The 22,022-nt window shown below is 56.8% G+C and overlaps 6 protein-coding genes across 6 annotated transcripts; 2 read left to right on the forward strand and 4 right to left on the reverse strand.

Moving 5' to 3' along the window:
• Positions 1 to 1,833: 1,833 nt before the first annotated feature.
• Positions 1,834 to 3,228, reverse strand: CAR2 (ornithine aminotransferase; the record flags this gene model as incomplete). Its single annotated transcript, XM_028637966.1, has 2 exons — positions 1,834 to 1,971; positions 2,032 to 3,228. The coding sequence occupies 2 exons, from the start codon at positions 3,226 to 3,228 to the stop codon at positions 1,834 to 1,836; spliced, it is 1,335 nt and encodes a 444-aa protein (XP_028497117.1).
• A 1,029-nt stretch (positions 3,229 to 4,257) lies between these two features.
• GPI10 (glycosylphosphatidylinositol anchor biosynthesis) lies at positions 4,258 to 6,289 on the forward strand (the record flags this gene model as incomplete). Its single annotated transcript, XM_028637967.1, has 2 exons — positions 4,258 to 4,812; positions 4,883 to 6,289. The coding sequence occupies 2 exons, from the start codon at positions 4,258 to 4,260 to the stop codon at positions 6,287 to 6,289; spliced, it is 1,962 nt and encodes a 653-aa protein (XP_028497118.1).
• A 913-nt stretch (positions 6,290 to 7,202) lies between these two features.
• On the reverse strand, positions 7,203 to 10,257 carry D7B24_003781 (uncharacterized protein; the record flags this gene model as incomplete). Its single annotated transcript, XM_028637968.1, has 2 exons — positions 7,203 to 9,610; positions 9,669 to 10,257. The coding sequence occupies 2 exons, from the start codon at positions 10,255 to 10,257 to the stop codon at positions 7,203 to 7,205; spliced, it is 2,997 nt and encodes a 998-aa protein (XP_028497119.1).
• A 4,129-nt stretch (positions 10,258 to 14,386) lies between these two features.
• Positions 14,387 to 15,565, forward strand: D7B24_003782 (uncharacterized protein; the record flags this gene model as incomplete). Its single annotated transcript, XM_028637969.1, has 3 exons — positions 14,387 to 14,557; positions 14,622 to 14,774; positions 14,828 to 15,565. 3 exons carry the CDS (start codon positions 14,387 to 14,389, stop codon positions 15,563 to 15,565), a joined length of 1,062 nt encoding a protein of 353 aa, XP_028497120.1.
• A 421-nt stretch (positions 15,566 to 15,986) lies between these two features.
• Positions 15,987 to 18,909, reverse strand: D7B24_003783 (uncharacterized protein; the record flags this gene model as incomplete). Its single annotated transcript, XM_028637970.1, has 5 exons — positions 15,987 to 17,807; positions 17,877 to 18,116; positions 18,238 to 18,344; positions 18,414 to 18,620; positions 18,720 to 18,909. The coding sequence occupies 5 exons, from the start codon at positions 18,907 to 18,909 to the stop codon at positions 15,987 to 15,989; spliced, it is 2,565 nt and encodes an 854-aa protein (XP_028497121.1).
• A 652-nt stretch (positions 18,910 to 19,561) lies between these two features.
• TRP1 (bifunctional tryptophan synthase trp1) lies at positions 19,562 to 21,883 on the reverse strand (the record flags this gene model as incomplete). Its single annotated transcript, XM_028637971.1, has 1 exon — positions 19,562 to 21,883. One exon carries the CDS (start codon positions 21,881 to 21,883, stop codon positions 19,562 to 19,564), a length of 2,322 nt encoding a protein of 773 aa, XP_028497122.1.
• Positions 21,884 to 22,022: the final 139 nt, after the last annotated feature.

The raw sequence follows: 22,022 nt of genomic DNA on the forward strand, positions 1-22,022 counted from the left end.
GCTTTCGCGCTTCACCGCTGGTATTGGGAGTCCTTTTCCTTTCTGGGGGAGACGACTTACCATCGCGAAAGCTCCTCTGTTCATTTGGCTTCCGCATCAATGCGGTCAACTCTCAAGGACTTTTTACGCAATGCGTGGGACATGGACATCCGTACAGCCCACGAAGCGCTGCCATGTAACAAACCAGAAAGTCCTTGACGCAACCTGGTTCCTGGACGTCCTTGACATCACCATGCAAGCCTCATGCACCATCTCCCCGGGGCCCCTCATCGTCACCAGTCGTCACCCGTCCAAACAACACATGTCTCAACCGCGGCGACCGGATGAGGCCAAATGATCCAAGCTTCGTCTGCCTCCCTGCTTGTCTTACCTCACCTCTCGGAATCCCAGCCACCCCCAGAGCTGTCACTCCAGGTCGTCAAGACTGGCTAACTGGCTGGCTGCCTAGGCCCTTCGCCATTCACAGGTGCCCATGCCAAACCGCATCCCAGAAGAGTGACCGAGCCGCTCACCAGCTGGTTGCTGCCTCTGAGGCTTCAACCACACACCAACCAACACCCACGACAACGAAACAATCTCCCCAAGCCGAGCCAACTGCACTCACTCACACACATGCATACATGTACACACGACACACCACCACACACACACACACACCTGCCTCGCAAGCGCGATCAGTCAACCCATCTGTCCCACGCTACCACTGCCTTGTCAGATCTCCACCCCGAGGCCCCAGGGGAGGAGGGGGGTGGGGAGGCAGAAGGGTGGCAAGCAGAGGAGAGCGCGCGCATCTGCCGTGCGACCCTCCCTTGAGGCACACCCGGCCGTCCCGCCCACCACCAACAGCGGCCACGCCCCCGCAGCCCTCTTCCCCCTTGGACCAGGTAGGCCGGCGAGCGAACTGCTGCCGCTGCTACTACATGTAGGTCGGATGCGACCGTCCTTCCTCCTCGCCCCCCTTGCGCGTTAAGGTTGCCGTCTCGACGCGCGCCACGAATTTTGTGATCAAAATAAATGCGTGTGACAGGCGAGCAGAACCCCTTCTCCAGCAGGCTGTACGGTACAGTCGGTAGGTGCATATGCAAGCCCTCTCGAATGCCCGCGGCTGTTTTTGTGATGACCGAGTCGCCCTGCTTGGCCTGGTCGGCGTCCTCTCCAACGTAGACAGCGTGGCGCGCGAGACATGATCATTGGTTCTGTGACCGTGGGGTATGCATACATATGCTCTTTCTGTGGTCGATCGCTGGTGGGTGGTACTCAATCCGACGTGCATTCAAATAAGGAGGTGTCTGACCTCTTTCATAACGTTCATCTATCGTGTTATCTCGCTGTTCGCTATACAACACGGGGTTGCGCAGCCAGATAGGAGGGGGAGGCTGCCCAATTTCCGTCTTTGACGGAGGAGGATGATATCTTGCCCCTCCCTCCTACCCCGCGAACCACCAGCCTACACCAGAGGCGATAGGACCAATCTTTCTCTCTTTCCTCCTCTTTATTGCTGCCCCCAAAGGAGGGGAGGCCTCATCAGGTTCCCGGAAGTCGCCTCAGATCCGGCCGACAGCAAGCAAAGCCGGCGTTGGCTGATCAGGAAAACCAGCTACCCGAACACCCCCATTTTCCCATTCCTTTCCCGCCTCTTTTCCCACCCTGTCACACCCTCCGAGTGGCTCGTCTCAAAGGCTCCGGGGCCGGCCACACAGAGGTGCAGCCCCGACACCCCTTCTGGCGCTCGCTTGTCGTCGGGAGACGATGCGCGGATGTCAAGGCACCCGACCGGGACGACCCCCGACATGCGACTGGCTACATAGGCCGTAGCATGTGCGTGCTTCACTTTTAATGGCCGGCGGCCTTCTTGACGTTTGGCAGCTCCTTGAGTGCCTCGCCGATGGTGTCGATGGCCTTGCGCAGGTCAGTCTCGGAGATGACGAGGGGAGGCGCAAAACGGATGATGTTGCCGTGCGTGGGCTTGGCCTGGACTCGTGTGTTAGTGTGCATTCAGCAAAAATAGCTTCCCTCATCAGGACAACTTACAAGCAGGCCCTTCTCCTTGAGTAGGATGCACAGGTCCCACGCCGTGCGGCCGTTGGCGGCCGACTCGTCAATGACGACAGCGTTCAGCAGACCCTTGCCGCGGACGATCTTGATGATGGGCGAACCGAAGGCGGTGATGCCATCGCGGAAGATGTGGCCCAGCTTCTCGGCCTTGGCCGTGAGGTCCTCCTCCTCCATGATCTCAAGGGCGCGCATGGAGACGGCGCAGCCGAGGGGGTTGCCGCCGTAGGTGGAGCCGTGGGTGCCAGGCTCGACAACGAGCATGACCTCGCGGCTGGACAGGACGGCCGACACGGGATACATGCCGCCGGAGATGGCCTTGCCGAGGGTGACCATGTCGGGCTTGATCTCGGCCCACTGCGAGCAGAGCATGCGGCCGGTGCGGCCGATACCGGTCTGGATCTCGTCGCAAATGAAGAGGACATTGTGCTTCTTGCAGAGCGCGGACACGGCGGCGAGGTAACCCTCATCGGGAACGACGACACCGGCCTCGCCCTGGATGGGCTCAACGATGAAGGCGGCCGTCTCCTTGCCGTGGGCCTCGAGAACCTCCTCCAGGTCGGCAATGTTGTTGTAGCGGATGGGCTTGCCGGTGGAGGGGCTGAAGGCTCCGATGCCGGGGACGTAGGGGCCGTAGTTGTCGCGGGACTCGGGGTCGGTGGACAGGGAGATGGCAGTCATGGTGCGGCCGTGGAAGTTGTCCTCGACGGAGAAGACGAGCGCCTTGTCCTTCTCGACGCCCTTGACCTTGTAGGCCCACTTGCGGGCAATCTTGATGGCCGTCTCGACGGCCTCGGCGCCCGTGTTCATGGGCAGGACCATGTCGTAGCCGAAGACGTCACGGACCTTCTCAGCCCAGCGGGGGAAGACATCGTTGTAGAAGGCACGCGACGAGAGGGTCAGGCGGCCGGCCTGGTCAGCAAGGGCCTTGACGAGCTCGGGGTGGCAGTGGCCCTGGTTGACGGCGGAGTAGGCAGAGAGGAAGTCGAGGTACTGGCGGCCCTCGGGGTCCCAGACGTGCACGCCGCTACCACGCGCAAAGACGACAGGCAGAGGGTGATAGTTGTGCGCGGCGTACTCCTCCTCCGTCTTGATGGCGCCGTCGGTAGAGGCAGCGTGGTACTTGGAGGGGGTGGCGGCAGAGGTGCCGGAAGGGCTGTCGGCGTGGGGGGCCATTGTGTGAGAGGGAGAAGATGTAGATGGGAATGCAAAAATTGTGGGAGGTGTGATGTCAATCAGACAAATGCAGTGATGATCGTCAGGGTCGCAGGCTTGTTTGTTGCTCGTTAGAGCAAGGTATCATGTGAGGTTGAGGAACGCAAATGCACAGGGATATCCAAAGCAAGAGAGAGAGAGGTGTTGAGAGTAGAGGACAAGAAAGGAGGGGCCAAATCGCGGGGTGGTCCTTCTAGAAGGGAGGGGTGGCCTAGATATACCCTCTTTTTCTCGAGAAGCAATGAGCCACGGGTCTACGGGGCCGGCACTATGAATGAAAACAGACTGGAACCTCTTGGAACGTTTTCTAAGGCGCGCAAGAGGGCAAGAAAAAAACCCAAACATGACCAGATCATTGTTGCGCCTTGGAACGGACGATTTGGCAGGACGCTCCACCGTGATACCCCTATGCGCAGGTTTACGCGGAGGAGCGGGCGGGCATGACACAGAGGTACCGGCGGGCTGGTCACATGGGCGGTGGGCATTGGCGGACGTGTTGGAGGGGGCATGGGGCGGGGCGGCCGAGGGAAAGCGGGAGACGGTCGCAGCTGATAGTTCCAACGACGACGATAGGGTGAAGATGCTAGCAGGAGGTACGAGAAGGGCTCTTGGCTCCATTGTCGGCCAGATCGTCCGGATTGGGGAGGAGCGATGGAGGGCCGGCGAGAGCCAATGGGAGGCCAGTTGATTGTGTCTTAAGCCGACTGGGTGGTCCAATGGCGGAAGGTGGAGCAGGGCCCCCCCTTGAGACTCAGCGGCTACAAGCGCTACACCGAGAGCCCTGAGCCCCCTTCGACGGCCTGTGGCGAGGACAGTTTTAGCAGGCGAGGCCGCCGTCGCTCAGGGGGCAGATCTGGGGGCTCCAGGGGGAAAGGAGCTCCTTCCTCTCAATTCCATTCTGACCGATGGTCAAGACACATTTCAGAAATCACAACACCACAGGCCAAGCATCACAGTCTCGCCCATTCTGACGAGACGCGCAGGTCGGCCATGGCTTCCGTCAGCTCCCGGCGCACGCCCTCGCACAAGGAGAGGCAGACGCAGAGGAGACAGGAAAAGCAGGAAAAACAGAAACAGGAACAGGCCCAGGCCGGCCACGCCGCGTCCGATCCCGACTCCGATTCCGACCCCCAACTCCTAATGGAAGCTCGAAACGAGCAGAACAGGACCGCCGTTCTTCTCCGCCTCCTCGTCATCCGCGCCTTCAACGCTTACTGGGTCACCACCTTCTTTCAGCCTGATGAGTACTTCCAGGCCCTCGAGCCTGCCTGGCAGATGGCCTTCGGCCCAGGCGCCGGCGCCTGGCTGACCTGGGAGTGGCAGCACCAGCTTCGCTCCTCGCTGCATCCCGCCCTCTTCGCCGCCGTCTACTGGCTGGCCGATCAAGGCGCCCGTCTTCTGCCCGTCTGGCTCGACGCCCGCCCCATTCTTCTGGCCGCCGCTCCGAAGGCTGCCCAGGCTGCCTTTGCCGCCGCCGGCGACTGGTGCACATGGCAGCTGGCCGTCCGTTTGTTCGGACCCGACACGAGTGCCTCCTGGTTTGCCGTAGGTTCTTGTCTCTCATACAATGAGGTGTCTCATGGAATTTTGAGATGGACCAAGCTGACAGATGTAGCTATTCATGAGCATGTGCAACCCCTTCCATTGGTACTGCTCGACACGCACCTTTTCCAACTCTCTTGAGACAACGCTCACCGTTGCGGCCCTCAACTACTGGCCCTGGGAATTGTTTGCTGAGCATGAGTCGGTCAAAGAGAACCCCAAGGGTCCTTCGACCATCCTCAAGAGTGTCAATGGTCTCCGCCTCTCGCTCGTTCTCGCCGCCATCGCCGTGACGCTGCGTCCCACCAATATCATCATCTGGCTCACCGTCATTATCACCACATTCGCTACAACTCTGTTTAACCCCAAATCCGTCGTCACGTCGAGCATTTATGCTGTCCTTATTCGCGAAATTATTCTTTGCGGTGCGCTTGTTCTTGGCTTGTCTCTCGTCTCGGATCGCCTCTGGTTTGGCGAGTGGACACTGCCTGCCTACAAGTGGCTTTATTTCAACATCTCACAGTCCCTTGCCGTCTTCTATGGCCGCAACGACTGGCATTACTACCTGTCTCAGGGCATCCCTCTCCTAACGACAACCTTCCTCCCCTTCGCCCTTGTCGCCCTCTACAAGACCCCCTCTACAGGCATCCGTGTCACAGATCTCACTCTCCGCACGCTTGCCGCCTCTGTCTATGCCATGATCGCCACCCTCTCCCTCATCTCCCACAAGGAGGTCCGCTTCATCTATCCTTTACTACCAATGTTGCACGTCCTTGCCGCGCCTCTCGTATCCTCCTTCTTCACGAACCCCGCCCCCGCCCCGACAAGGGAAAAACCGCTTCCTCGCCCGACTCTCGCCCGCAGGCCCCTCGTGTACATAGCCCTCCTGCTCAACGCCACACTCGCAGGCTACCTTTCCATCTTTCACCAGCCCGCTCCGCTGCAGGTCCTCGATCTGTTGCGTGCCGATTTCGAGCGCGTCCACCCCGGTCCAGCCTCCCTCCTGCCACCTTTCCCAGAAGTCCTTCCTGTCGAGGCAGAGGCAGACCCGCTGTACGCGCTCTTCCTCACGCCGTGCCATTCGACCCCGTGGCGCGTCCATCTCGTCCACCCCGCCCTTCGCGCCCGCGCCTTGACGTGCGAGCCGCCTCTGCATACGGCGCCCGACTCCCCCGAGCGCCTGTCCTACCGCGACGAGGCTGATCGCTTCTACGACGATCCCATCGGCTTCCTCGGCCGCGAGCTATGGCCCACAGAGGGCGAGGCATCACCCGTCCCGCGCTACATCATCGGCTTCGAGGGCATAGAACCTTGGATCACTGAGTTCTTCGCCGCCAACCAGCACCTCGACGTCCACCCGCGTCGCGTCTGGTCGGCCTGGAACGGTCTCTTCAGCGAGGACTGGCGGCGTGCTGGGCGTCTGGTGGTCTGGCAGACGAGGCCCGTGAAGAGGGCCCCTCCGCCCGTCAAGGAGACGTGATAGGATGAGTGGGATGTATACATAGCTACTTGTCTGTGTGATACTTCACACGCCATTTATACCATGTACGATATTGCAGCGAAATTTAACCACGAAGACTGCGTTCAGCATTCAATCATCAGTTCAAATGCATGCACTCCCATGTTACGAGACGAACCATCACACACAAGGCAGGAGACAGGCAAAGACATCGTATCATCCCCGCTATATTCAGATAGAGATGTTCTCCATATCACATCATCTTCGCCCTGCCGACGGCGCATCCTACCTCCAATCCACGACGGGGGCAGACAGACAGGGAGGAGAACAGGCCAGACTCAACCCCCGCCCCACCCCCCACTCCCCCAAAAAAGTACATACATGGTATCAAAGGAAGGCAAATAGGGTTCATCAGCCTCCAAAGGAGAACGACAGCAGTCCCAGAGCAGAAACCCGACGTCCGAGAGCACGCAAGGGGCAAGAGCAACTCCGGTCCACGTCAAGAGCGGAAATCATTTGAACGGCAAAGAATAACGAAGAGACAACTCCGCACATTATAAGTAGTCCGTTTCCCTTATCCCCCTTTCCCCTCCACCGTCGCTACGTAAGGAGGAAAACGGAAGGGGAGTGACAAAAAAACACACAAGAAGCCTACATCAAGTCCCGTGGTTTTCATGAAATCAGCTTCGAGATCTGCCTCGACCCGGCTGGATGAGGTCAAGAAGGAGCAGAGGAAAAGGGAAGGAGTAGAACAAGAAGAACAAAATCGTATTAAAGGGTGGGAAGGGGGAGGGGGAAAAGGTGGGTAGTGTATTCTCCTTGGCTGTCATGGTGCAGATCTCCCGCGCCCGGCAGCGCTGATCACCTGCAACTGGTGGGCGCCTTTCAGGCAAAGAACGATCAATGCCATGATATCCCATAACAGTATACCACTCTACTTGGTGCCCTCCTCAGGCTCTTCGACCGTTGTTGGCAAAGTCACAGGGAACGGAGTTGTGGAAATTGACGGCTGTTGCTGGACCGGGGGCTGCGGCTGTGCTTGCGGCTGGGCCGGCTCTGTTGGCTGTTCCGCGGGTGGTTGCACTGGTTGTTGCACTGGTTGTTGGGCCGGCTGTTGGGCCGGCTGTTGGACTGGCATCGGTTGCTGCTGGTCGACCGGCGGCTGCGACGGAGCTGACGCTGGCTGCTGAGTGACAGGCGGCTGAGGAGCCGGGTGCTGGGACATCGACTGTGGAAGAGTCGCTTGTTGAGCTACCGGGTGCTGGGACATTGACTGTGGAAAAGTCGCTTGTTGAGTTACCGGCTGCGGCTGAGACTGGGTCGTCGATTGTGGTGTCGTTGCGGGCTGCAGAGGAGCTTGTGGAACCGACTGGCTTGGTGTAGATCGCGGCTCTTCTCTTCGGATATCCAGACTCTTCCCTCGACTCGGTAGTATGGCGGCACTCAGTCCACCGGGTTGCCGCGTATCCGCGGGAGGGGACTTATTCCTCCTTTGTTCAGCGTTCTCCTTGGCCTCCCGATACTTGTTTCGAATCCAGCCAATCGGCCCCTTGGGCTCGTCTCGCCCACTGTCTTGCGCGTCCCTCTCCTGGTTGAGTGAATCCAGGCTGAAGACTTCTGGACCAGACGAGACGTCGGTGCCCTCTGCCGTGAAGCTCTTTCGTGGTCTGTTGCTGGAGCTGCCGATGGACGTCGCGCTCCTCTCGGCACGGTCATTAGAGCCCAAGCCTAGCCGCGGCGAGGTCACTCCTGGAGGCGAAGGTCCGGAATCATCTTTCCTGCTCCGGGACAGCCTCCATCGCCGTTTCTTCTCCTTGATGCTATCGGCTGCCTCTGCCGTTGAAATGCTCGCAGGTTCATCCAGTTGATCCATGTCCGAGCCTTCGTTGAAGGAGGAGTGAAGAGAGGCTGGCGGCGATTTGCTTGCTTTGAGATTAGTTTCGGGGTAATGCGAAGTGTGGTGCGGGGCGTGGGAACCACGAGCTGTCAATTCCGATGCTTGGGCTTCAGCGGCCACCGGCGCCGGGGCAGGTGGTGGGCTATTCTCGGGGATGGTGAATGGAGCATTGTCCATGGGATTGCTGGCCTCGACGCTCGGTGACGGGGCCGCCGAGTGCGCTCCCTGGAGAGAGGTGGTAGAGCTTGCCGCACTAGGGTTCACACTGCCTGGTATCCTCTTCTTCTTCAGCTTGTTCGGTTGCCTGCGCTCGGTCTCGCCCGAGGGCGACCTTTGGAAGATGCTCTGCAAGTTTCTTTCCCTAGTGGGAGTTCCTTCTTGAGGCAGTTCGAGGAGCCTTTCTTGACTTCTGCCTGCGCCGCTCACAGACCCAGGTGCGAGGGTGGCCGCACCCATTGGTGGTGCAAGACTGGATGGGGCAGTCGACCTGGACGGGCTTGGCTGCTCATTTGGCGTTGCTGGCGTTATGTGTTCTGTCAAGGCTGGGCCTGTGGGTGATGTGAGGGGCGAAATGTTGTCTTTGCGGAATCTGCCAGCGGGCAGGTGCGGTGACTTTTTCGATGGCACGGTGTTGCTTCTACCAAGACCGCTCGAAGGAGTAGCAACCAAGCCAGGACTGTTAGGCGTGACGGCTCCATCGTGCCGTGAATGGCGCGAGGATGTAGACTGATGACGCCGGAGCTTTCCGTCTCTTCGAACGCTATCGGCGCCAGCGCTTGCGTTCGACGCAGAACGGCCGAGGGTCGATCGTCTGTTGGGCGTAGGCGTCGTCGGGCCACTAATCGGCGGTGTGCCTTTTTCAATCTCCTGCTTCGTCTTCTCATCCGTCGCGGTTCCTTGCATGCCGATCAAGAAATGATCCTGGTTCTCAATCAGGAAGATAATGACACATTGATTAAGTCGGTATTCCTCAGGGGCCATAGCGTGGTCAGGATGAGACAGCATGCCAGGTTGGAAAATGGCGGCGAGATTCTGGGAGTTCATCCTATTCTCGTCTGACTTGGCAGCAAAGACGGCGAGCAAATCTAGAATGTACAGCAGTAGCTGACGATTCAACGGAGGTAGCTCGGTGATGAGTTGCTGGTATTTAATGATGGCACCTTGCTCGTCGAAATTATCGATGAGCTGTGGTCCCTCTGCGTCGCCGACAGCTTGTTTCGTAGCGCCTTTCAAGGGTTCCCGGAACTTTTCGTAGAGATCTAGAGGCACAACAGGCTCGGGCAGGTCGTTGAGGTATCGCCGCAGGACGTTTGCAGCATCGTGCACGGTGTAGCCGTCCCAGTCCAAGCCCTTGCCGTATCGATCTGGTGAGTCGAATATGGTCTTCAGCTCCTTGATGCGCTTCTCCGAGCCGCTGAGACGAAAGATGCCCTCGATGCCGGTTGCTGGAGGCCAGAGTCAGCACCAAGACGAACGGTGAACAGCTTCTAGAGCCCAACTCACCCTTTTCCTTCAGGTATACACCACACTTGGCTACTACAATGGGAACATAGCCGTAAATGTAGCTTTGTCCATTCTCGTCGATCAGGGAAATGGCGACATTTGCGTAGGTGATACTCTGTCGGAGGGGCACGCCAAAGATGCCGGGGGATCGGGTATCTGCAGAAGCTTCTTTAGTCTTGGTCTTGGCTGTTGGAATTGCGTGGGCTGGGGGTGCAGCGTGTAGACGACGGTGAAAGAAGAACGGGGAGGGGTCGGAGACTTTGTCGGCAGGTGCAGGATCCATATGGCCAACAGCTGTCGTTTCACTAGAAACAACAGAGGCTTTCGCCGTGCCATGGGCATCCTGCATCTGCAAAACATGAGCTAGCGGGTGCAGGGCGGTGTCGACTCGGCCTTGGACGTCTTCACTGAAGACTGGCTGCTGTGTTCTGTGTGGAACTTGGGATGCGCGACTGGAGTGAATCGTACCCTGAGATTCCTGGTGCTTCGACGGCAGCTTGAAGCCTTTCCACCAAGATCGCAGATCTCGTTTGCTCGGGGGCGAGGTCGCATTCGCGGCCCCAGGGTGGGAGCCAGACGCGGCTGACATGGCAGCGACGGCGCGAGGGGCGTCGAAGCTCAATTCGCGAGTCGCGCCAGAGTCGGTCGTTCGAGTCGCGGCGCGATAGAGGTGCGAAAAGGTGAGCAACGGAGGTTGCTGGATAAGTCGAGCCGGCCGATGTTATTGTCGGGGGGTGGTGAGGATGTAGTGGGATCGTGAGATTAGGGCCCGTCGCATGTGTCGAAAGGGGGGGCAAGGCAGGAGGAGGAGGAGGATATGCAGTGTCGGGTGCCAATGCGCAAAGGTGCGACACGGCCAGGGTTTGGTCGCGAGGCTTGCTGCAGTGGCGCGGTTGGCTTCCTCTGTCGAGCAAATGGATGGCTTATCAGGGAGAAGCAGGACAGTTGGTCTGCGTATCTGCGTGTGTGTCTCTGACGGCGTTGTGTCGAGCTGGGTGGTTCAGGTTGTCGGCGAAACAATGATGGAAAGGGTGAAGGGATTGTTGCCAGGTCCGGAGGCGGCCAGCGGGCCAGAAGGTGAGCGAGTGGGTGATGCAGTCAGTCAGGCCTGTCTCGTCAGGTCGAATTCGGAGGAGCTGTGGGATGGGATGGGAACCAAGTGGGAACGAGCCACGAGCCGGCGCTAGGTAGGCAGGGGTGGATGCGGAGGAGAGTGAACAGCGAGAGAGGGAGAGCGAGAGAGGGGCAGCACAGCGCACAGCGCGATCAGCGGCTCTGTGAGTTGGGAGGTAAGGCAGGCCGTGGCTGGGCTTTGACTGGGCTGACAGGGCGGCTCTTGGAACGAATACCCAATGCAGGATCGCGCCGTATCGTTTCGTTTCGCTCGTGGTCACGCCTTGGATCGGTTAGACCAAAATGGGAACGAGGAAATCAGACCCAACATGGGATGGGGAAGGAGGGGGGGAAAGATAATTCTTGGTGGATGACAAGCGACACACAGGCGGCAGGTGTGCTGTGCAGCCACCTGTGCTGTTCGCTTGGTATTGACGGACGGCCTGCCTGCTGCCTGCCTGCTGGTTTGCTGGCTTTGTTGTTGATATTGGCGGCGCAGGGTGCAATTTCGATTACTCCATCCTTCGCGGGGAGCCCTGGATCGAGAAACCAGTTGTGGTGGATGGGGGTGATGTTCCAGGCCTCTGTGTCCAAGCACCCGCGCTCAGCGTCCAACGTCCAAGAACCAGGGGGGGGGCTCCGCAGTGCCGCCTCAGGACAGCAACCCAAGTCGTCCGTCGAGTCAAGCTAGCCGTCGTCAGCGGTGCGATGCAGCGACGTAGCTGGGGTCAGGCCTGTCGCTGGTGGATATGACGAAACTGAGAGATGCTGCTCGCAGGGGGGGATTGAAGGGAGGGGGGCACCATCAACAATGACGGACACCAGATGATACTTTGAGGAGACACCTGAACGGACCCGAGATTCCTCTATTGGGCAGTGGCAAAGACTCATGGAACGAAACTGGGAAGGAATCCACAGTCGCAATGGAGATGGAGATGGCCGTGTTGCAAAAGGAACATGCACAACAAAGGTGGGTGCAGAAGAGGGAATCCATCCATATCAGACATGGCGGTTTTGCCAGGCCCGAAGCATTGGAGTGCCTGCTTAGTGCCCTCCAGCACACCAGTGCCTGATCTGAGGTACCAATCTATGTGGAAACCCCCAGCGCGCGCAGTGCCGCCGTCAGCAAGCAGTACTTTGGGTGCTTGCGGTGTGCGTGTGGTACCGACGTGGGTGTGGCTAATGCAGTGGGGGCTGAAATGCCTCCAGCACAACTCGTAGCAGGCACACCGAAATAAAGAGCCAAGGTGCAGCCACTCCCACCTTTCTTTGGACTTTTGGTCTCTCACTGGTGATGAGTTGAGACGAGATGAGATGAGCCTGAATTCCTGGTCGGAGCCGAGGTCCTCCACATCCATGGCACTGGCAATGGCCACCGTCAAACTCGTATCATCACCAAGTTCTGGCCGCCTGGCTGCCTGGCTGCCAACCGGCCGGCCTCTCCCAGAGTCGAATAACAAGCTCGGCTGACGAGCTCGGCCTGCTTTGATGTTGGTTTGTGTGGTAACACGAGACGCACGCCTGGCCCGGGACTTTTCATTTCCTGCCATTTTTCCGACTGCCTGCATCTGCATCAGTACGACTCGGTCCATCCTCGAACGAGGAGCGTCAGCCGAAAATCCTTGGTCCCATTCGACTCGCGACAGTGGTATATAGCGCAAGCGACGAACGAGCTGGACGTGATCTGGTGTGCTAAATATAAGCTTCCCGCCGTGCCGCTGCATCGCACCTCGTTGTGCATGCACCGAGCGCCAGAACCTGCACTATTGACCTGGTGCCACAGAGCCATACCGTGCTACCACGTCGCCTCGAAGGGCGTGTCTGCTGCTCGTCGTATAGCTCTCGCCGCCTCTGCCCTGTCAAGCTCGGCCCATCACGAGTTGGGCGTGTTGGCCCTTATCTGCCTGCATTCGGTACCAGCTGAAGGCAGCGCGCCCACCTCACGGTCTGTCTATCTCTCTGTCGGGCTGCAACCGGGAGAGACAACAACAAGAAAAAATAAACTCTTGGCTGGAGGAGGACCCGCCCGGACCAGTATCTGCTGGGAGCGGGCTGCTACCTCCTACGACCTGCTCGCCAGGGATATATTCGCTCAGGCATCAGATCTTGCGGGCATGATCTGTCGTCACAAGCGCTTCGGATGCGAGTGGAGCGATGTGACAGATCTTGTCGGCCCTGGAACCCCAGCCTTTCCAAACACGATGACGTCGTCACGGCTTTCGCGCGCATGTAACCCTCATTTCCATGCGGTCGGCGGGGGATTCGCGGTCCAGGTCGTTCTTCCACGCTCGGCTCGTCATTTCAGGTGATGAAGACCGAGACCCAACGTAGAGCGCAGTCTTCTGCATGGAGGGGGCCGCGCCCCATCTGCGGACCTGAAGCTAGACGTGATCTACACTCTGCGGAAAGGAGAGAGCCTCAAAATATGCCGCCTTACCCATTGGAGCTGGTCCTATTGACATCACTGACTCCGCATTGGAGCCGGCAGCATTCCGACAGAGCTCTGTTTTTTTTCGACCTGCAAGGATGTGGAAGATGTCGCCCTCGGGCTAGAGACGACGAGCTAGCCTTCAAGACAGCATCACAGCACACAATCCTCGGTGGCCAGTCATGCTTAGGGTCACTCTGCTTGTGTACGGTTGATTGGTCTGATGTCAAGCCCATTCACTGTGGCGCCCCTCCTTGGTGACTTTGCATCCCCAAAAAAAGCATTCGGGGGGTGAGCTTCAAACAGGAGTGCCTACCAATGAGCCGAAACTGTGTACGTATACGGCATCTCGTCGTGGATGTCCGGATGCCATCTCATTGGAAGCAGTCGCCTGTTCAACTCTGAAAGCTCCATGAAAAGCTCGATCACGAGTTGCTTCTTATCGAATCAAGGCGGACAAAGTGCATGCTCTGGCTTCTGTCGCGCGGGTTCGGGCCAATTTCCGGACTGACGAGAGACTCAACATGGCAACTACCGCACGCACATTCATTGAAATGCAGGGCCTTTTCGCGTGGCACTGCTTTCGTCTGTTTTACTCGCTTAGGTCGTGACCAACTTCTCTAGCGATCTCACGCGCGCCGCCTATGCTACAGTAACCATTGGTGCTGGTCGCTGCTCCATTTGGTGGTGTGCATGTTTCGGTATCGGCATCGAATGGCTGGAAGGTGTCATGATGAGATTCGCTCCCTACTTTAGGTACTGTAAGCACTTCCAAGTGGCTTGTTTGTGGAAAACGCGTCGAACCAAGCCCCATGCAACGTGGCAACCATAGGATGTGTCATAAATCATCAGAAGAAGCACCTACCTTGAGCTGTGATACATGACAGAGAGCCATGTTCGATAAGCAACACTGGGTTGGCCATGGGCACATGGGCCAGAGTTTGGCGGAGAGCGGGGCTTCGACCCAAAAGCCCAGTCAAGTGCCACCTGGCTTGTGCTCTAGTATGTCTCGCAGGGGTAGCTTCAGCCACGGTGGCTCGAGCGACGACATCATCCTGACCAAGTGCCGTATGAAGCCCACGACACCCCTCCTCGCGACCACGACAACCCTACCAGATCGACGACGAGACTGCACATATTTGTACATACTTCTGAGGTGCTTCCAGGTGCTTCCAGAATGGCTCGACTCTCCCACGCACTGGGCGTCACGCCAGCGGCAACGCCCGAACGAGGCACTGCCGAACTAGCCCAGCTCCTCTCCCGACTCGAACACACGATCCTCCGCGCAGACCAAGCGCGCGAGCGAAGACTGCGGTCGAGCGAGTTTGAGAGAGCGCGCATCAACTCGGTGAGAAGTCTACACTTCGCAGCCATGCGTCGATCTGACAAGTCGTCTAACCTGGTCATCGTAGAACCTGGACTACGCGAGGAGTCTCCTCACGAGACTGGAGCAGGAAACGATGGGACTGAAGTTTCAGGCACGGAAAGCGGAGCTACAGACCGACCTGAACGTCAAGCGGGAGCTTTTGGAGAAGCTTGTGGATCGTATGCACGATCTGGGACAGGTGCGCCCGCAGTCTGAACCCGCGATCAAGGCCCCGGCTGATGCTTTCGACAGTTACATGACGACGATGGCGACAGTTCTGAAGGAGAAGACTACCTCAGCGAAATAATACCCACACCAAGCGAGAGCATGGACTCGCAGTCGACAGACATACCGACCGAGGGGACAGAGGATGCCGAGGCATCAGATCCAGAACCCGAGATACCAGATCTGCCCCCTTCAGTTGCTTCACAGACGATCCATCCACCAGGCAGCGCAGAACAGTCCACAGGCACGACGCGAGATCCGGATCATGTGTCTCCAGAAACCCTGTCGGCACCCGCAACAACGACAACCCAGACGCTCCGTGCGAGGGGGCCCCAGTCGTCGTCAGCACAAGATACTGCAGCCACGACGGCGCGCGCAGCCCTCTTTGCCAACCGGCGCACCACTACCGGCCTGTCTGCGAAGACGGGCTCCTCGACAGCCACCGCCGAAGCCATCCTCGACCACCAGCGTGCCGAGCAAGACGCTCTGTCCGGCTCCATTTTGAAGATGGCCAGTGCGCTCAAGGCGTCATCACAACGGTTCTCTACGACGCTCGAAGAGGACAAGGCCTTGCTGAGCCGCGCAGGAGAGGGCATGGACCGGACGGAAAAGGGCATGGATGCCGCGAGCCGACGCATGGGCGCACTGAAGCGCATGACGGAGGGAAAGGGGTGGTACGGCAGAATGATTCTCTATGCCTGGGTGTATGGGCTCATGGTTGCGTTGGTGCTACTGGTGTTCGTTATGCCGAAGCTGCGCTTCTGATTAATGAGTTAGTAAACATGGGATGGTAACGAGTAAGGCGCAATCTGGGAAACACCTCAAATGGTGGAAGAATTCATGTCCTAAGGTATTCACGATCCTATCAGCGAGAAACGCTCGCCAAGCTATTAAACTTAGCCAACCCAGAAGCAAGAGAAACATTTGTTTCTGGGTATCTTTTTTACGAACGCCTTGAATCGTCATCCTGATTACCCTTGCAAACCCGGATGCCATGCCTTGCTATCCATAAGAGCAACCATTCCCCCCCTGGTTATCTCGTGACCCATCGGTAGCGTTGCTAGACGCACTCATGCGAAGCAACCTGAATTATATGCAACGGCTACCGAGCGAAACATGCAAATCGTGGCAGCGCTTGCCTCGATATTTGCAGGCGAAGTCAAATCGTACCTCTCGTAGCACAAATTCAGTTCGTCTTCGGCTTGAAGTGTGCCGAGACGTCGGGGTGCAGATCTGATGATTGAAACATCAACTCCTCTTCAGCGAATGGTGCAAAGCACGCTTCAGTCCGGGGCGCGCTCTGTCGATACTGAATCAAGTTGCTGGCTTCGTCGGCAGGAGATATGTCTGTCTGCATGGCAGTGTTCAGTCCTTGGGAGAGCACGTAGTCGTCATCTGCCGAAGACTCATTGTTCGAAAGAGCCATGCTGGTACCACTGCGGTGTTCGCCGGTCTCTTGGTCCATGAAGCAGTGCACTTCGATACCGCTGCTGCCACGAGCCGCAGTTTTGGCGGACATATCCTTGAAGCTCGGGGCTCGAGTGTCGAAGTCCTCGACGGGTTCGTTCGTGTGGGCAGGGTCATCCTCGGGGCTGGCAGGGTTATGGCCAGCAGGCCAAGGGCGCTCGCCGTGCATTTCAGTCATGAGGTCGCTACCGTCGTCGAACTTGCTGACGCCAAACATCTCATCAACCATACCTGACACGTCATCCAGGCTCAATTCCATGCTGATAGTCCTGCTGCTGGGGATTTTGCCTCCAGGCTGTGGGATGGGCTGGCTGAAGATATGGGCGACTTGTTCTTCACTCAGAGGCCGTAAGGTGCCCTCCTGCATAATCTCAGCACCTGCGGTTTCTCGCATCGCCTTCGTGATATGGCGAGCCTCAGACTTGTGTTTCGCGGCCTTCTTGACCCGCTTGGTGACCACCCTGACCTCGCTTGCGCCCATGAAGGTGCCAGCACTCTCAGGAGTGCGAAAGGCAGCCATGTCCTTGCCGGTGTCTCTCTTGCGCTTCTGCGACCAGGTCATGTGCTCGAAAGCTTCTCTGATTCTGGCTCTGTCGCAGGGCTGCAACTTCACTCGGCTCAGAGGGTTCTCCTCAACGTCATCGCTAGGAATCTCGAGATAGTCTGGCTCAACGATCGTGTGGCTTTTCACCGGCTCCCGGTCCTGAGAGAAGTCACGAGCCTTGACCTGTTCGATGGGCAAGTCATCAAGTTCGCCCATGACACGAGCAAACTCGGTCTTGCTCAAGATATCCCGAACCGCTTGGCTAGCATTGGCAGCCTTGAGCAGCACATCAATTGATTTGCTCTTGTCAGAGGCAGCCTGTTGTCTGCCAGAGGGATAATCGTCAAGGTCGACTCCGCCATCTTTTTGACTTCTTTCAGAAACTGACTGGCCTTCTTCACCGTTGGCATCTTTGGCGGCCTGGTCGATAGACTCTTGGATCAATTGTGCCTGGGCAGCGTCCGTCCCGATAACAGCCTCGTCGAAAGTGGGCACACTGGGGCTCCTGAAACTCTCAACCGTACTGAAGGAGCTATGAGTGGCTGAGTTTTTGTCAGACAAGAGTTGATCGGGCTTGAATAGAGGAGCATCTCTGGGTTGAGGTATCTCAAGCTTCGTCTTGTCTGGCGAACGGGCTTCATTATGGTAACCGCTGTATGTGCTCTGATGGTGTTGAGCCACAGAATAAAGAGTTCGGTCCAGGGCGTCTTCGATGCCTTTGTCTTTGAGCAGCTCAAGCAACTCTTGTTCGGCCGTGTCTTGATTCATGGTTCCCACATCCGTTGCGTCGCTGGCGCTTTGGTGGCTATTCTGGTCACACTCTTGAGCAGGATCTTGAGTCTTTGGGCCCTCAATCATTGACGGGTTCTTCTCGCTGTTTGTCTGCGTGTCACCAAATAAATCGTTGTGCATTCGTCGTAGTTGACGATTCAACTCAAGGCAATCTTCATGTGTTCTTCCTCTGGTCAATCCTTTGCCAACGGGCTTGCCTCCCGTCTATCACTGCTATTAGCCACTGATAAAATGTGATGAATGTCGGTGAAGAATCGATATGTCATGACTTACGGGTGGTGTGTACTGGAAAAAGGTACTTTCGGTCGTGCCTGCCTTGGTGATACGCTCGTGCCAGGCAATACCGGTCTTGAGCCTGAAGAAGTCTTTGAACTTGTCGAATTCAGTGTGAAAGGGGCGGGAACAGGGCGACGGTCGGTTGATGGCCTTCAACATCCACCTCTTTCCGTCGTCCTTCTTGTAGTACTTGACACCAAACCAGTATAGAGTGGGTTTGGCAAAAGATTGGAAGAGCTAGTGGTATTGTCAGTCGAAAATCTCCCGCGTTTTCGTCGCGACTATTGTGAGATCGAAGGAAACACCGTCCGTCGAAGACGCGTCGCGTTGCTCAGTTAGGCAGTGAATTGGGACTTACATAGAGAACGTATTTCTCCTCGCACGTGCCAAAATTGTCTGTGAAGATGCGGAAGAGCTCAACCTGATACTCAAAGGGACAAACATCCGCAAAGACTCGATATAAATCTGATGCATCTGTCAACCTGGCGCTCGCCGCCGTGCCTTCGTTGCTCAACCCCTCTGTGAATAACTTACCTGGATTGATCCAGTGCTCACCGATCGCCAGGTTTCGCTGAGACTTGGCTTTGGCGAGTTGCTTTCTGCGCTTAGCTCTCTCCTCTGCAAGTAGGTTGTCAAAGTAGTACTCCTTCTCCGGAAGCTTCTTGTTACGGTTGCACGAGAATTCGAACCAGTCGTAATGCACGACGCGGATACGACTGCCTTTTTGCTGGGCCTCTTTAACTATTGTGACAGAAGTCAGCATCAAAGTCTGCCTTGAAATTGGCCTCGAGACGGCATAGTTTGAGAGGAAATATCTGGCTGAGGCCGAGTTAAACACACTTCTCTTGATCTTCTTTCGTGCCTTGTATTGCTCATCTGTGCAAAGTAGATGAGTGATAGATTGATCCATGTCCTTTACGAACTGACCCTTGCGTTGCTTGATCCACGTAGCTAGATTCTCCTCTGTGAATTGGCCGGGTAGGGGCCCTGCTGTTGCCAGCACCATGTTCTTGAAGATCGCAGGCGCCATGGCTGCTAATGGTAAGAAAGGTCCTCAACAGGCAGGTATTGCAGTGCCTGATGCTCGCATTAGATAGCTTAGTAAATCTTAAGGAAACGACGCAATTAGAAAGACCAACTGTATGAAACAATTCCAGCATAAGGAACTGCTGGGAGAATATCTGTTCACCTTGTCCGTATTTAGATGAATGCTAGATATATTGTATGAAATGTGAGTTTGCGCGCAAGTGGATGGCTTCTCCCGAGGTTTGAGCTAGCTGTAGGTGAAGAACCTTTGCTGAAACTTATATCTCCAAGAAGAAATTCTGATCCATCCCTGCGATTGAACTTCCTAGTCCTTCACGGAAGAGGTTGTGAGAGCCAGGGTTCAAGACCTGCTCCTGCTTTCAGTAAAATGTCCGAAACGAAACAGAACCATGGCTCCTGACCGAAGTAACAAGGTGCTAATAGGCTCTGTTCAAAGTTCGTATTGACTAATCCTGAAGGAACGACAGCAGAAGAGCGTACGCTTGCTTGGCAGCACTTCCCAGCAGACAATGATGCAAAGGCCTCCAGAGGACCACATCTAGGTAATCCGTGAAATTCTAGTCACATGCGTTGACCGCCACTAATTCGACAGGCTCTTGTTTTCCTAGACATGGGTTGGGTGCAATCTATCATATCTACGCAACTACATGACAACTTTTGGCAGCCTTGATGAACGCTCTGATTTTTTCCAAGCTCTGCTTGCCATCCTGTTCGACGCCACTGCTCACATCAACGCCAATGACCTGGCTGGCATACTTTCCCAGGGCCCGTACAGCGTCAACCACATTGTCAGGGTTGAGGCCGCCAGCCAACATGATCCGCAGCTCAGGGTCCTGAGCTAGCGTGGCAGTCACACTCGAAAAGTCAAGGAGCTTGCCAGAGCCGGCGCCTGAGTCGAGAAGAGGAACTGTGTGATAGCCACGGCGGCCGATTCCGACCTGGCCAGGCTTGAAGGCGCGGATGACAGGCACTGGAATGAGGCTCGCCCACTCGATAGGCTCATCGCCGTGAAGCTGCACGATGTCGAGGTTGAAGAGCTTTTGCTTGTGGAGCACCTCATCAAGGGGCTGATTCTGAAAGATACCGGCCAGGAGTGTTCTTGAACCAGACAACCGCGTCTTTGCCGAGCTGAAAAAGTCTGTCGCGGCCTTGCCTGCTGCCGATGATCCCATAGGTGGCAGGAAACGGGCCGCCGAAGAGGAATGAACGACTTGCGAGATGGCTAGGGCAGTGTCATCAGAAATGCAACGCTTAGCCCCAGTCACTAAACAGATGCCGATGAAATCTGCACCTGACCTAACAGCCTCCTCCGCTGCCTCAGGGGTCCGTGTGCCGCAAATCTTTGCGAAGAGCGGCTCTGGCGCGGGCTTCTCCGGCTCAGCGTCAGAGCCCGAACACAATTGTTTGATGAACTTGCTCGTATCTGAAGCCCTCATGATAGCCTCACCAACCAGAACGGCATTCACGCCATCCTTCTTGCACAACAGGACATCATCATATGTGTTGATGCCACTCAGCGCGCAGATGATGGTGTTCTCAGGCACCATGCTCCTCAGTCGGCTCGTCGTGCCCATGTCAACCTCGAAGCTTTCAAGATTCCTGTTGTTGACACCGATGGCCTTGGCCCCGAGGTTCAACGCGATTGTCATCTCCTCCGTGTTCTGTACCTCTACTAGGGGCTCCATCCCTAGCGAGACGGAATACTTGTAGAGCCTTTCCAGCTCCTCGACTGTCAGCATCTTGACAATGAGCAAGACGGTATCAGCACCAGCGAGCCTGGCCTCCAAGATTTGGTAGTCTTCAAAGATGAATTCTTTCCGAAGAATCGCAGGTCGGTTGGGCATGCCATCCAGAACTTGCCTCACCGCTCGCAGATCTTCGATGCTGCCCCTGAACCAATCGGGCTCTGTGAGAACAGAGATGACGCTGGCACCCGCGAGAGCATACTTCCGGGCTTGGGTTGGGGCGCTGATGCTCAGGTCGAAGATTCCCTTCGAGGGTGAGGCTCGCTTGATTTCCGCCATGAGAGCCACATCGAATGGCGTCTGACGAAGTCGAGCAACAAATGGAATTTGCGGCGGCGCTCCGTTTAGGTCATACGTCGCTTGCAGATCCGCAGGTCTCTGCGAAGGGATCTCTTTCTGAGCGGCGACTGACTTCCTCCGGCGGTCGTAGATTTGCTGCAGGATATTGTTCTTCTTACCGGCAGCGGGCGGCGCGGGCTGTGCCGGAGTGTCAGTGCTGGCGGCACCATTGCTGGCAGAAGCCTTTTGCAGACGAGAGTTCTCTGCCCAAGTGCCTCCTTGAAGCAGAAGGAAGTTCTTCAGCATGGTACGACCTTCAGCCGTCAGGATGCTCTCTGGGTGGAACTGGACACCCTCGATGGTGTACTCTCGGTGACGGACACCCTGAATGACACCGGGCGAACCGTCACTTTTTGCTACCCACGAGGTCACCTCGAGGCAGCTAGGAAGAGTGACCTGCGTGCCGGCCAAAGAATGATAACGGGTGACGGGGAGCTCTTGGGGTAATCCAGCATACACACCCTTGCCATCGTGGGTCAGAGGCGAGGTCTTGCCATGTAACCATTCTCCAGCCGAGCTGACCTCGCCACCATAGACGTCAAATATGCATTGCTGACCCATGCAGACGCCAAAAATGGGGATTTTCCCGGCGAAATGTCGAATGGCATCGCGACTGACACCAGAGTCGGTCGAGGGATGGCCGGGACCGGGACTAATGATCAGTTGCGTAGGATTCTTGCTGGCCAGCTCCTCCAGAGTAATCTTGTCATTCCGGTAGACCGTGACATTGGCGCCCTCGAGAATCAGGTACTGGTAAACGTTCCAGGTGAAAGAATCATAATTGTCGATGAGGATGAGGTTTGACGCCGTGGGAATTGGTGGCGAGGGGTCCGGATGGTGGGGAGAGTGATCGATGATGTCGAGCGACGGCATCTTGTCAGACAGCCACTTTTGCAAAGCGATATAATTCAATCGAAACCTCCTGGCGCGGCCCTTGGGGATTCTGTTGTTGAGAGTTGACGTGGCCTCGGTGAGTCAACTCAAACCAGCCTTTTGAGTTGCGGGCGAAATA

Source organism: Verticillium nonalfalfae (genome assembly GCF_003724135.2).
Source record: "Verticillium nonalfalfae strain VnAa140/NRRL 66861 chromosome Unknown scaffold_21, whole genome shotgun sequence".
Classification (NCBI taxonomy): domain Eukaryota; kingdom Fungi; phylum Ascomycota; class Sordariomycetes; order Glomerellales; family Plectosphaerellaceae; genus Verticillium; species Verticillium nonalfalfae.